General features: G+C 41.4%; 1 protein-coding gene across 3 annotated transcripts in view; it reads right to left on the bottom strand.

The window, feature by feature from the left end:
* The window catches only part of TRPM6 (transient receptor potential cation channel, subfamily M, member 6), a 187,959-nt gene extending 175,020 nt beyond the window's left edge, over positions 1-12,939 (bottom strand). Inside the window, exon 1 of one of the 3 annotated variants that reach the window (XM_011968246.1) lies at positions 12,669-12,939. In XM_011968246.1, the coding sequence (XP_011823636.1) occupies positions 12,669-12,701 (33 nt within the window). In that variant the 5' untranslated portion in view covers positions 12,702-12,939. Of the gene's footprint in view, positions 1-12,074; positions 12,195-12,475; positions 12,560-12,668 lie in introns of those variants that run through there. The other 2 variants (XM_011968247.1, XM_011968248.1) reach the window with 2 other exon arrangements.
* Positions 12,940-14,468: the final 1,529 nt, after the last annotated feature.

The following is a 14,468-nucleotide window of genomic DNA, read 5'->3' as shown; positions in this document are numbered from 1 at the left end:
CCAAAATGCTGGGATTACAGGCATAAGCCACCACGACTGGCCTGTAATTATATTAAGGAATATTTTATCTTAGCCTCTTCCAGTTGCAAACCCAGACCACCAAATAAGTAAATAATTTTTAAAACCACCATCATCATCTGTAGGTCAGAGAACAAAACTGATAAAACACCGGAATTCAGAGACGTTGGCATGCACCCTACAGCAACTCTTCCCTTCCATTAAACTTGAAGGAGGGCCGGGTGTGGTGGCTCACACCTGTAATCCCAGCACTTTGGGAGACCGAGGTGGGTGGATCACCTGAGGTCAGGAGTTCGAGACCAGCCTGGCCAGCATGATGAAACCCTGTCTCTACTAAAAATACAAAAATTAGCCAGGCGTGGTGGCACATGCCTATAGTTACAACTACTCAGGAGACTGAGGCAGGAGAATTGCTCAAACCTGGGAGGAGGAGGTTGCAGTGAGCCAAGATCGTGCCACTGCACTCCAGCCTGGGCAACAGAGCTTGATTCCATCTCAAAAAATAATAATAAAAAAAAAGAATAAAGATGTAGTCTATGAAGCCTTATGTCAATTCATTATTCCCTCCTAGTTTTCCTTTCTTAAGGCTGTCCTAAAAATTCTAATTTTAGAAAGATTTTAAAATTTGAAGACTTCGGACCCCATTCTCTCTATTTGCTTGACCTTGGGGTGAAAGAGCAAAAATTGCTTATTTGGAAGGCTGTTTCTCTGGGCCAGATAAGGACAAAGGCTAAAATTTGTTTTATTTTGTTTTAAAATCCTTCTAAAGCGGACACTAACAGTGGTGACAAAGGTTAGAAAGGATTAACTTAAACAGGCCAAGGATCTGTAAAGTGCCCTGTAAACTTAAGCTTATCTAAGAAGAAAATTCTCTTTCCTGAGATTACAAGATTCAACTTGCAAAAACTTCTTGGCCCTTTTTAAGATCAATAAAAGATATCTACATCCCCCAAGAAAAGAAAGGTATTTTCATATTCAAAGGTCAACTTGGTCTGTCATATAATATTATCTGCAAGGTAACTATTTATTTACTTATTTTTGGAGATGGATTTTCGCTGCTGTCGCCCAGGCTGGAATGCAATGGCATGATCATGTCTCACTGCAACCTCCGCCTCCCAGGTTCAAGCAATACTCCTGCCTTAGCTCCCCAAGTAGCTGGGATTACAGACATGTGCCACCATGCCTGGTCAAATTTTGTATTTTTAGTAGAGACAGGGTTTCATCATGCTGGTCAGGCTGATCTCAAACTCCTGACCTCAGGTGATCCACCCACCTCGGCCTCCCAGAGTGCTGAGATTACAGGCGTGAGCCACCGCGCCCAGCCGGGGTAACAATTTATTCAGCACTTTCTATGTGCCCACCTGGACAATGTAAAACATTTTGTTTATTAACTCATTTAAATTGCCCAAGAGTACCTGGGTGCAGTTATTAAACTCATTTTATGAAAGAGGATACTGAATCTTAGAGAGGTTGAGTAATTTCCCTAAGGCACACAGCAGCTCATAAAAGTGACACCAGGATTCATATATAGGCAGTCTGATTTGAGTTCATTTCCTTAGCAACTTCACTTTACCATCACATACCCACGACACTTGTGCTAATACCAATCCCTGAAGCAGTGTAGTGTTTGAGGGTCGGCCAATCATTTTCCTGAATATCTGATCATCACACAAATCTGGTACCTAATAATTATGGGTGAGACCAAGCATATAAAATGCCCTGAAAAACATCTGCCACATAGCAGGTTCTCTGTGAGAAGCCTCAGGCCCTTGCAGATACTGGGAGGGTCATGAACCCTTAGAAACGGTATACTAACTTTTGTGTGGATGTGCACATTTTCCGGGAGACAATCTGAAGCACTGGATCAAAAATAAGTGCCACACAAAGGATCTAAATAGTTCTCCAAAGAACAAATGTCGCATAAACCCATGAAAAGATGCTCAAAATCATTAGTCATAAGGAAAATGCAAAGCCATGTATTCTCCATACTGGCTAGGATGGCTATAACAAAAAAAATCAGACAATACAAAAAATAGGGAGAAACTGGAACTATCATGGATTGCTGGTGATAATATAAATTATACCATTGCTTTGAAACAAACTCTGGCAGTCCCTCAAAAGGCCAAATACAAGAGTTATCATATGACCCAGAAATTCCACTCCTAGATGTTGCCCCAAAAGAAATGAAAACATATGTCTATACAAAAATTTGTATACAAATGTTCATACCAGCATTATTCATAATTGTCAAAAAGTAGAAATAACACAAATATCCATCAACTGATTAATGGACAAATAATATACAATGTAGCCACAGGAAAAAAGCGTCTGGACTCCAGTGGGCCCTGAGACTAACAGGGAGCTACCTAGAGACCGTGTGATGGTATTGCTCAGGAGACGGAGCTCACACTGAGTCCCACACACACTATGAATTCTAAGCAGCTACAGCAAGGTGCCATTTTTACTGCCCCGCCCCCACCAGATTGTATCCTGTCCTGGGGCCCAACAGTCCCACATCTCCATATCCCTGGAGTCCCATTGATCTCCCCTGCCCACAGTCCACCTCCACTGTTTGCTGCTGCCTACCAGGCCAAACCATGAGCCACTGGCACTGACCCCACCATGCTCCGTATTGAGGTCACCACACATTTAAAAGTGCCCTGAGGAAAGCCAGCCTCATTTAAAGCCACAATCTGGAGTCAAGCTAGCTTTCCCCTGCTGTCTGTTCACAGCTTCTGCCACTGAAACAACTCTGCCCTCTCCAGCAGCAGGGCCACAATGCAGCCACTGCCACCCCAACTCAAGCATTCCACCACGGGCCTGGGGATCACCTCACCCCTCCTACCACAGCCAGTGGCCACATGCACCATGAGGGGCCTGAGGAGAAGCCCACCCTGTCCAACTCCATCCCACCCAGTGCTGGAGCACACCATCCAGGGGCCTAGGGATCACCTGCCCCAACCACCACAGTTGGCACCTGAGCACTCCTCCCAGAGGCCTGAGAATGGGCTCACCCAACCTGCCACCACCCACCAGAACTGGCACCCACACACACCACCTGCAGGCCTGGGGAGTGACCCACCTAGCCCATCACAGCCACTTCCAACACCATCATGGATCACTCGGGAACCAGAGGATTGTCTCACCACTGCTACTGTTGTGAGTCACCACACCCACTGTCCAAGGGCTCAAGGACACACCTACCTGCCCATCCCACCACTGCCACTGCCAGCACCCAAGAAAGTCACCTGCAGGCCCAAGACTCAGCTCACCTGGCCCACTAACATCAGTGCCAGCATATGCCACCCAGGGGCCCAAGGACTGGCACATTCAGCTCACTGCTATCACCACTGGGGCCCAAGGACTGGCCCACCTTATGGCCCAGCAAAACCTCACCACAGCCTCCACTAACAATCACACCTGAAGCCACTGAGCAAATCTCAGACACTACTGACACTGTTTACAGCTGAAGAAATTATACCGAGACTATACTACTGCACACACCCAGAATCAAAGCCAAAGTGCCCAACCTAAACACCACCAAATAAACATCTTCAGAATACAATCCTCCCCTGTGCAAGCAAGTTCAAAAGACTGGAAGAAGCAATGGTTATGCCAGATGCACATATATCAATGTAAGGACACAAGAAATATGAAAAAGCAAGGAAAAATTATACCTCCTAAGGAACATAATAATTCTCCAGCAATATATTTCAGGGAAGAAATTCATAAAATCGATGAAAAAGAATTCAAACTAATGACATTAAAGAAGTTCAACCAGGTGTGGTGGCTCATTCCTATAATCTTAGCTACTCGCAAAGCTGATGCAGGAGGATCACTCGACCTCAGGAGTTCAGAATTTCAATCTGCCATTAAGCTATGATTGTACCACTGGAATCCAGCCTGGGCAACAGAGTGAAACCTCATCTCAAAAAAATTTCTTTTTAATTTTAAAAAGGTTTTATTTAAAAAGCTCAGTGAGATACAAGAGAACTTGGAAATACAATACAAAGAAATCAGAAATTTCAAGAAACAAATGAAAAATTGACCAAAGATGTAAATATCATTAAAAAAGAACCAAAAGAAATTCTAGAATTAAAGAATTCTCTGAATGAAATACAAAATATATTAGAAAGCTTCAACAATAGACTCAATCAAGCAGAAAGAATTTGAGAACTTGAAAACAAGTGTGATGAAATAACCCAGTCAATGTGGTGTAATGATTTAAATACATATATATGCATATGATTTATATATATGATTTATATACATATATATCTGTCTCTTATACACATCTAGATGTGTATAAGAGACAGAATGTCAGGTGTGTTAGGCCTCAGGGGAAGGTCTGAGGAAACAGAATCTCTCTCCTGCCTTTCTTCTCCAATGCAGGATTCTAATCTTTCCACTCCTTTCTGATTGTGGGCCTTAAGACCCTTCCCAGAGAGGGCCACACCCTATGCCCTGGGAGAAGAAATTCTGACATCATGAAACTTCCATAAAAACTCAAGAGGACAAGGTTTGGTGAGCTCCTGGATAGCTGAACACATAGAGGTTCTAAAGGGTAATATGCCCAGGGAGGGCATGGAAGCCGTGCACCCCTTCCCCCATACCTAGCCCTGTGCATCTCTTCATCTATATCCTTTATAGTGTCCTCTATAATTAACCAGCAAATGTGTTTCCCTAAGTTCTGTGAGCCACTCCAGCAAATTAATCAAATCCAAAGAGGAGGTCACGGGAACCCCAAATTGAAGACAGTCAGTTAGAATTTCCATCCGAAGGAGGCAGGTGTAGTCTTGGGAATGAGTCCCTAATTTGTGTGATCTGGCACTATCTTCAGGTAGATGGTGTCAGAACTGAATTGGAAGACACCTACCTGGTGTCTGCTGCTTGATGTGTGGGGAAAACTTCCACACACATATTTGTCACAGAAGTCCTCTGTGTTGATTGTCGCGGTGTAAAAGTAGAGGAGAAATGAGGATTTTTCCTGACGCAGACAAAAATAAAGAAAAAATAATTTAAAAGAATAAACAAAGTCTACGTGATATATAATGCACCATAAAGAAACCAAATATTCAAAATTTTGGTGCTCTGAAAAGTGAAGAGAACACAAAAGGAACAGAACACCTATTTAATGAAATAATAACTGAAAACTTCCCAGATCTAGCAAGAGATTTATACATCCGGAACCAGGAAGATCCGAGATTGCCAAAAAGATACAATTCAAAAAGATCTTTTCCAGAGCACATTATAGTCAAACTGAGAGAATTCTAAATTCTAAAAACAGCAAAAGAAAAATGTCCAGTGATTTACACTGGAACCCCCATCAGACTAACAGCAAATTGCTCAACAGAAACTTTACAAGCCAGGAGAAAATAAACTGATATATTCAAAATACCAAAAAAAAAAAAAAAAAAGGCATTGCCATCCAAGGATACTATTCCTAGCAATGTTATCCTTCATAAATAAATGAGAAGTGAAGTCTTTCCCAGATAAGCAAAAGCTGAAGAAATTCATCACCACTAAACGAGCCCTATAAGAAATGTTTAAGCAAGTCATGCACATAGAAGCAAAAAGACAATATCTACCATCATGAAAATACACAAAAGTATAAAACCCACTAATAGGGCAAACACACAAATAAGAAAGTGAAAGTGCTTAAATGTTACCACTACAGACTACCACCAAACCACAATGATAAACAATACGAGAGAAAGAAAAGAACTAAGGATATGCAAAACAAGCAGACATCAATTAATAAAATGACAAGAATAAGTGCTCCCAGATCAATAACCGTGAAAGTAAATGGATTAAATTTTCCACTTAAAACATACAGATTGGCTGAATGGATTGGAAAAAAACAATGACCCTGGCCGGGCGTGGTGGCTTGCACCTGTAATCCTAGCACTTTGGGAGGTTCAAATGGGAGGATCACTTGAGGCCAGGAGTTCAAGACCAGCCTGGTCAACATAGCGAGACCCCATCTCTATAAAAAATTTTGTTAATTAAAAAAAGACACAACTATATCCTACCTATAAGAAATTCATCTCATCTATAAAGACAGATATAGACTGAAAGTAAAGGAGTGAAAAAAGATATTCCATGCAAACAGAAACCAAACGCAAGCATAAATAACTATACTTATATCAGATGAAACAAACTTTAAGTAAAAAAAAAAGTTAAAAGAGACAAAAAGGTCATTATATAATTATAATTATATAAGGCAATCAATTCAGCAAGAAAGTATAACAGTTCTACACATATATGCACCCAACCAAGCATGCACCCCAATATATAAAGCAAATATTATTTGATCAAAAGGGACAAATAGACTCCAACACAGTAACAGTTGGGGACTTCAACACCCCACTCTGAGCATTAGACAGATTATCTAAACAGAAAATTTAAATTACACTTAAACCGTACTTTAGACCAAATGGATCTAACAGATATTGACAGAACATCTCATCCAACAGCTCCAGAATACACATTTTTATTAGCATGTGGGACATTCTCCAGAACAGACTATATGGTAAAACACAAAACACATCTCAACTAATTTTAAAAAATCAAAATCACATCATGTATCTTCTCAGACCACAGATCAAATAAAACTAGAAATCAATAATAAGAGGAACTTTGGAAACTGTACAAAAGTATTCTTACAGCTATAGTAACCAAAACAGCATGCTATTGGTATAAAAAGACATATAGACCAATGGAACAAAATAGAGAACACAGAAGTAATTCCACATTTTTACAGCTAACTGAATTTTGACAAAGGCATCAAGAACATACGTTGGTTACAGGACACCCTCTTCAATAAATCATGCTGGGAAAACTGGATATTTATATGCAGAAGAATGAAACTGAACTCCTATCTCTCACCATATACAAAAATCAACTCAAGATGCATTAAAAACTTAAATGGAAGACTTCAACTATAAAAATACTAGAAGGAAATATAAGGGAAACGCTTCAGGACATTGATCAAGGCAAAGATTTTGCAGTTAAGACCTCATAAGCACAGACAACAAAAACAAAAGTACACAAATGATTCAGTGCTTCTTATTGGTTGGTTAAAAAGAAAAAAGAGAAACAAAAATACACAAATGAGACCATACTAAACTAAAAGGTTTCTGCACAGTGAAGGAAACAATCAACAAAATGAAGTGACAATCTGTTGAGTTGGAGAAAATATTTGCAAACTATTTATTCGACACGGTACTAATATCCAGAACATAAAAAGAACTCAAACAACTCAACAGTAAAAACAAAACAAATAAGCCCATTGAAGAGTGGGCAAAGGACATGAATCAACATTTCTCAAAAGGATACAAACAGCCAACATGCGTATGAAAATATGCTCAACATCACTAATCATCAGTAAAATGCAAATCAAAACCACAATGGGATATCATCTCGCTCCAGTTAAAATGGTTATTATAAAGAAGACAAAAAATAACAAATACTGGCAAGGATGCAGAGAAAGGGGACCTTCGTATACTGTTGATAGAAATGTAATTCCTTATGTTATGGAAAACAGTAATGGAGTTTCCTCAAAAAAACTAAAAATGGAATTACCATTCAATCCTGCAATCCCACTACTGAGTATTCATCCAGCTGAAAGCAGATTCAACCACCGATTCAAAGTGTAAGACAAAGCCCTCTACAAAGGAGTCTATATGAGAATCTTCTTCCGTTTTTGTTTTAATTGTGGTAAAATATACAATGTAAAATTTGCCATCCTCACCATTTTTAAGTGTGTAGCTCAGTTTTGCTAAGTATATTCACATTGTTGTGCAACCAATCTCCAGAACCTTTTCATCTCGAAAAACTGAAACTCTATACCCATTAAACAACTAAACATTTCCCCTCCTCTAGCCCTGCCAACCATAATTCCATTCTTTGTTTGTGTGAATTTGATTTCTATAGATGCCTCATAAGTGGAATCATACAGTATTTATCTTTTTGTGATTGGTTTATTTCACTTAGCATTATGTCCTCAAGGTTCATCCATGTTGTAGCATGTGTCAGAATTTCCCTCCATTTTAAGACTGAATAATATTCCCTTGTGTATATGTGCCATATTTTGTTTATCCATTCAGAAAATCTATTTCTATATCAGTGGTATTGTTCTGTTGATCTGGTGGCACACCAGGTATTTAGCTCAATTTTTAATTATTGTGATTTTATACCAAGAGAAAAAGAGATGTGATTGTATATTTGCACTCTAGGAAAGGAAAAACAAATTAAAGCTGAAACTGAGCTCAGTTTCATCAAGAAGCATCTCACTATCCCTTTCTATCTCAAAAATAAAAGTTTTGTTCACTGTGTATTCCCAGATTCTGGAACACAGCTTGGCACATAACACTCAGTCAGTATTTGTGACAGATCATGAAGAGAAAATGCTATACCTATGATCTTGATCACTCCAGTTCATCTGAATATACTATTCAAGAAAGCACTAATGTGTATTGACATGGAAAAATCTCCAGGAACTACTGTTAAGTAAAACAAGTTATAAATCAATATATACAATATGATTCAATTTCTGTAAAAACACATGCAAGCCAGGCATGGTGTCATGTGCCTGTAATCCCAGATATTTGAGAGGTTGAGGTAGGAGGATCCTTTGAGCTCAGGAGTTCAAGACTAGTGTGGGCAACATAGTGAGATTCCATCTCAATAAAATTAAATTAAATTAAAATAAATAGACCGGGTGTAGTGGCTCATGCCTGTAATCCCAGCACTTTCGAAGGCCGAGGCAGGTGGATCACCTGAGGTTGGGAGTTCAAGACCATCCTGACCAACATGGAGAAACCCTGTCTCTACTAAAAGTACAAAATTAGCCGGGCATGGTGGCACATGCCTGTAATCCCAGCTACTCAGGAGGCTGAGGCAGGAGAATCGCTTGAACCTGGAAGGCAGAGTTTGCGGTGAGCCAAGATTGTGCCATTGCACTCCAGCCTGGGCAACAAGAGTGAAACTCCATCTCAAAAAATAAAGTAAGTAAATGAATAAAAGCACATGCACAAATCAAAATAATAATTACATATGTATGGCTGGGCGTGGTGGCTCACGCCTGTAATCCCAGCACTCTGGGAGGCCGAGGCGGGCGGATCACGAGGTCAGGAGATCTAGACTATCCTGGATAACAGGGTGAAACCCCATCTCTACTAAAAATACAAAAAATGAGCCAGGCATGGTGGTGGGTGCCTATAGTCCCAGCTATTTGGGAGGCTGAGGCAGGAGAATGGCATGAATCCAGGAGACAGAGATTGCAGTGAGCTGAGAGCGCGCCACTGCACTCCAGCCTGGACGACAGAGCAAGACTCCATCTCAAAAATAAATACATACATATATATATACATATGTATATAAAAGCACATCTAAATAATATGTTCCAAATCAACAGTTTGATTACCTCTGGGTGAGAGGGGGAGTGGTTGAGGGGTAGAAAGGGAACTTTCTATTTGTAGTATTTGAATTATTTACAACAAGAAATTATTTTTATATTGTTAGTGACAAAGCTTTTAAGGGAAAAACATCTGGACAATTATTTTCTGTGACACAGAATCAAGGAAAAAAATATATTCAATTCTGTTTACCTTACATGTACCTTTTCTTAGAAAGCTACTGGAGAATGTGCTCCATCAAAATGACAAAAGAAATCAAAAAAGACTAAGGTGTGGGATACAGGAAACAGGAGCCAGCATAACAGAGATGCAAAGTGAATCAATCCCCAAATGATGGTGAAAAGAGAGCCCAAGGTAATAGCTATACATCAAACATCAAGAGCAACCAGTGTGGACTGGCAAAGCAGGTAAGAAAGCTGTGCTAGAAATAAAATTGATTAAAATAACTGTTGCATTGGACATCTTGAGGGAAGATTTAGACAACTGGCAAAGAACTTGTGGTTCAATTGGTGAAAACTTTGCAAACACAGAGAGATAACTCTGGGAAAAAAAAAAAAAAAACAAGGAAGGAAGCTTTTAATAGCACGTAGGCAGGCATAATAATGTTGACCTAACTAAATATTGACCTAACCAAAAATTAGGAGATAACTATATTCAGAAGATCTATGGAAGGAACAGGTAGGATACATGTAAGTGATAGTGGCAAGAAAGCAGAAAAGAATTAAATCCACACATTTCATGCAGGAAAGCCAATGCATGATGACCAAACCTGAAAAACCAAGAAGGAGCAATTATAAGGAATATCTAGAGATACAGACTAATAGTAACTAGTTAAAAGAGATGAACATGATTATTTCTCTTAAAAAGCAGGAAATGATGGAGAGTTCTACTCTTTTTAGATATTAACCCTATGGAATCAATTGATTCTGAACAATGAGAACGTAAAACTTCAATAAAACTAAGAAGTAAAGAAAAAAAAGGCACTACTGAGAGTGACATCATAATATCTTACCTAACAGTGATGGATTTTACAGAAAATAGTTGCCATGTAGAATTCTGATGTGTCACAAAGAAACAACTGAGTTACAGGTAGGATGGTCACTTTCAGTTACAGCATGGTATGATTCTACCAGAAGTATAATGAAAATCACTCAGATTATTTGGGCTGTTTATACTGAAAACTCATGATTTAAAAACACAGTGAGGCCAGGCACGGTGGCTCCAGCCTGTAATCTTAGCACTTTGTGAGGCCAAAGAGGATTGCTTGAGCCCAGGAGTTCCAGACCAGACTGGGCACCACAGCGAGACCCTGTCTCAAAAAAATAAAATAAAAAGTGAGAAATTTGAAAAAGAAGGAAAAAGAGAGAAGCCATATTTCAGGCACAGTATTTACCAAATGCTTGATAGTTTTGGCATAGATGTGCTATCCAAAAAATTAGCTATGATAGAGAATTGTAAATAGGCAAGACCAAAATTTGTGGCAAATTTCAACATATTACACGATTCTTTCCCTTCTCCTCTGGTATAATCATCTCAAATGCTATTCATGCCCTTGTCTATCAAGACAAGTGTAATACCACCAAAGGGTACTGGTCTCCAGTTTTGGCTCAAAAAAACAAAACTCATGCGAACTCCTACCCTAGATGGTCACCACACCTGGTGGGAAACACAAGAAACAACCAGATTCTTAAAGTCAAGCCCAGATTCCAGTCTGACCAAAAGAGCTAATGCTTTATCAGTCCTATAAGAATCCAAAGCAGATGACAGTGAAACATCAAAATCTGTACACAGGGGGAAAGAAAGTGAATAACTCGTTTCCCACTTTAACAATTAAAGGTGATCATTTCTCCCTAGAACAAATAATCACAATGATGTGTATAACTAGAACGTCCATTTTCTCAGTGTCTTTTTTTTTTCTCTCTCTCTCTTTTTCTTTTTTACGTTCTCAGTGTCTTAAAGCATTGACCTGAGCTCAAATCTCAAATCTGTTTTTCTCCTTTGGCTTCATTTTCCTCACCTGTAAACCGGTGGGGATAGGAGAGAAAGGATACTTGGACTTTACAGGATTACTGTCAGGATGAAATAGTTAAGAATCCCAAACTCTTACAACCTGCTAAATACGTCAGGCATTATTCTAACTGCAAATGGCACATAGCATTTCATTTCATCTTGAAACTACAAATCGTATTATCCCATTTTCCAGGTGAGAAAGCCGAAGCACAGCTGTTAACTCGCCCAAGATCACAGGTAGTGATGCAGCTGGGATGCTAACTCAGGCTACCTATCTCCAGAGCATGTGCTCTTACCAGAGCAGGTTGAAATGAGCTAACGTTTGCTAAGCGGCCTGTACTATTCCTGAAATACAATGTGCTCAATGATACTTATTTTTCATACACAGTGTGAGAAAGTCCACACAAAATAGGCGAGACCGAGGAATGACCAGGATCTCCACTACTCTCCCAAGCGTTGCCAGCCCTCTCCCAGCGGCCAGGAGCACCCTCCCTCTCCAAGCCCCCAGAACTTCCTGTTGCGCCGCATGCCAGCAGTGGAGAGGAGCCAGCGCGGACTCCTGCGGTTGCAAGTCCGGGCGGCGCCGCGTTGGGGAAGGAAGCGGACTGCGGCGGGGCGGGCGTTTACCGTAACCGGCGCTGTCATCGCTCCGGGACTCCGGCACTGGGCGCACCGGGGCGCACGGGGGCGCACGGGGACGCGCAGGGGCGCGGAGGGACGGCGGTCTGGGCACTTCTCCAGCCGCCTCGGAAATCCGCGACCCCCAGCTCGTCAGCGTCCCAGTCTGCGATCCGTGCCCCTGGCTGCTCAGAAATGCGCCTTCTTTCCTCCGGGTTCTCAGCTCAAGCCACCTCCGAACTCCTCTCCCGCCGGCCCGAAGCGGAACCACAGAGCTGCCTCCTCTCCCGGGGTGTTTCCCACCACCCCAAGCTGAAGCCCCGACCCCCCGCTAGGTTTCCGCTCTGACACCACCTCCGCTAAGGCCGCATCCCAGCTCTTGAAACCGCGGCTGGGGACCTGCCCTGTGCCTTAGATAGGATAATCATCTTTGGGTGGAGACCAGAGAACTTGAACGCCGGTATTTCGTAAATCCTAGCTATTCTAGATCCTCGTTAGATGTAGTGTCCCTGGCCCCACCCACTTCTATCTAAGGCCGGGGGCGCAGATCTAGTGAATCACCTAAGGTCCTTGTTCCCCGCCAGTCCAGCAGCCTGAGCTTACCTGCAAGCGCTCCAAGACAGGTTGTTCTTTCATCTTTGATTTGCAGGCCCTGCTCCCAAAGCCCTGTCTGAGCTTTTAACTGTGGAGGCAGAAGCTCTGGGCTCCACCTCCACACGCTGCCTTTTACAGCTCAGTGGATTTGTCACAATACCTTTTGGCTTCAGTTACCTAACTGCCTAGAAAAGAAGGTGACTCCCACCTTCCTTCGATAAAAGAAGAATAATGAGGATCAAATGGAATGGCCACTGTCATCACAGACATCCTTCGTGGTAATGTATTGTTATTGTTGAGTCAGTGTGGGGCGTGAGGATATCAGAGATTTAACCTAACGCACTGCTTTTACTACCAGTGACTTATTGGGCATGTCAAGCCTCAGTTTATTTACCTATGCAATGGGAATAATAGGGACAAAAATCCAGTTCCCTCACAAGGTTACACTGAACAAAGGAAATCACTTAATGTGCTTCATGTAACATACAAATGTTTTCTTATTTCTGTTTTTTGTTTTTGTTGTTGTTGTTAATTCCTCTGGATAGGCAGTCTTTCTTTCTTTCTTTCTCTCATTCTCTCTTTCTTTCTTTCTTCCTTTTTTTAGAGACAGGGTCTTGCTCTGTCGCCCCGGAGTGCAGTGGCAGGATCATGGCTCACTGCATCCTTGAGCTCCCAGGCTCAAGTGATCCTTCCACTTCAGGCTCCAGAGAGTAGCTGGGACTACAGGCACACACCACAGTGCCTGGCTAATTTTATTTATTTATTTAAGAAATGGGGTCTCACGGTGTTGCCCAGGCTGGTCTCAAACTCCTGGACTCAAGCGATCTTCGTGCCTCAGCTTTCCAGAGTGCTAGGATTATAGGCATAAGCCACCATGCCTGGCCTAGGCAGTCTTGATTAAGGCTGTAGTCAGTGATTTGGGGTGGATCCCAGTGTGTTGGCAGAGGTGGCACAAAGCACACAGGCAAAATGATGCTCACATTATTACAAGTGTAATTAACAATGCTAGTCATTCATCCCTGACAACCGACTTAAAATTAGGGACACCTACTCATTTAGTTTATTATGAATTTTTGCCTGGTGAACTCACACTTGCAGACAGTTTACAGGTTTTTTCCCCTCATTTCTCAATGTGGTTTTAATGAGCATTTCTTTGTTTATTAGAAAATTGTAATCTCTCATATGCATATTGGCATTTTTTGTTGTTTTTCTTTTTGTTGTTATTGCTGTCGTTATTGAGCCAGGGTCTCGCTCTGTCACCCAGGCTGGAATGCAGTGGCACTATGTTGGCTCACTGCAACCTCCGCCTCCTGGGCTCAAGCAGTGCTCCAGCCTCAGCTCCTACAAGTAGCTGGGACTACAGATGCAAGCCACTACACCTGGCTAATTTTTGTAATTTTTGTAGATACAGGGTTTCACCATGTTGTCCAGGCTGGTCTCGAACTTCTGAACTCAAGCAATCGACCCACTTCAGCCTCCCTAAGTGCTGGGATTACAGGCCATGGCCATTTGTTGTTCTTCTAGAAACACATTTAATCTCCTTTCCTCTCCTTAACCCATCTCCTTTAAAGAGTTAATCTGTAAACAGTTAACGGGTTCTGAAAGCTCTTCTAAGGTAAGTAAATCCTTCTCGATCTATGTCTTCCATACAATTTCTTTGTTAGGTCTCTAACAGGGCCAGGGTCAGGGAGTTCTCAGAAATCTGCAGACACACCAAGAAGACTAGACATTTGGAACCCAAGATTCTTGAGAAGTCTACCATCTTCTAGTTTACCATCTTTGGTAAATCTACATGTTACGATGATCATT

Source organism: Mandrillus leucophaeus, unplaced genomic scaffold (genome assembly GCF_000951045.1).
Source record: "Mandrillus leucophaeus isolate KB7577 unplaced genomic scaffold, Mleu.le_1.0 Scaffold833, whole genome shotgun sequence".
Lineage (NCBI taxonomy): Eukaryota > Metazoa > Chordata > Mammalia > Primates > Cercopithecidae > Mandrillus > Mandrillus leucophaeus.
The sequence above is the reverse complement of the archived record's forward strand: the minus strand, read 5'-3'. Positions and strand labels throughout refer to the sequence as shown.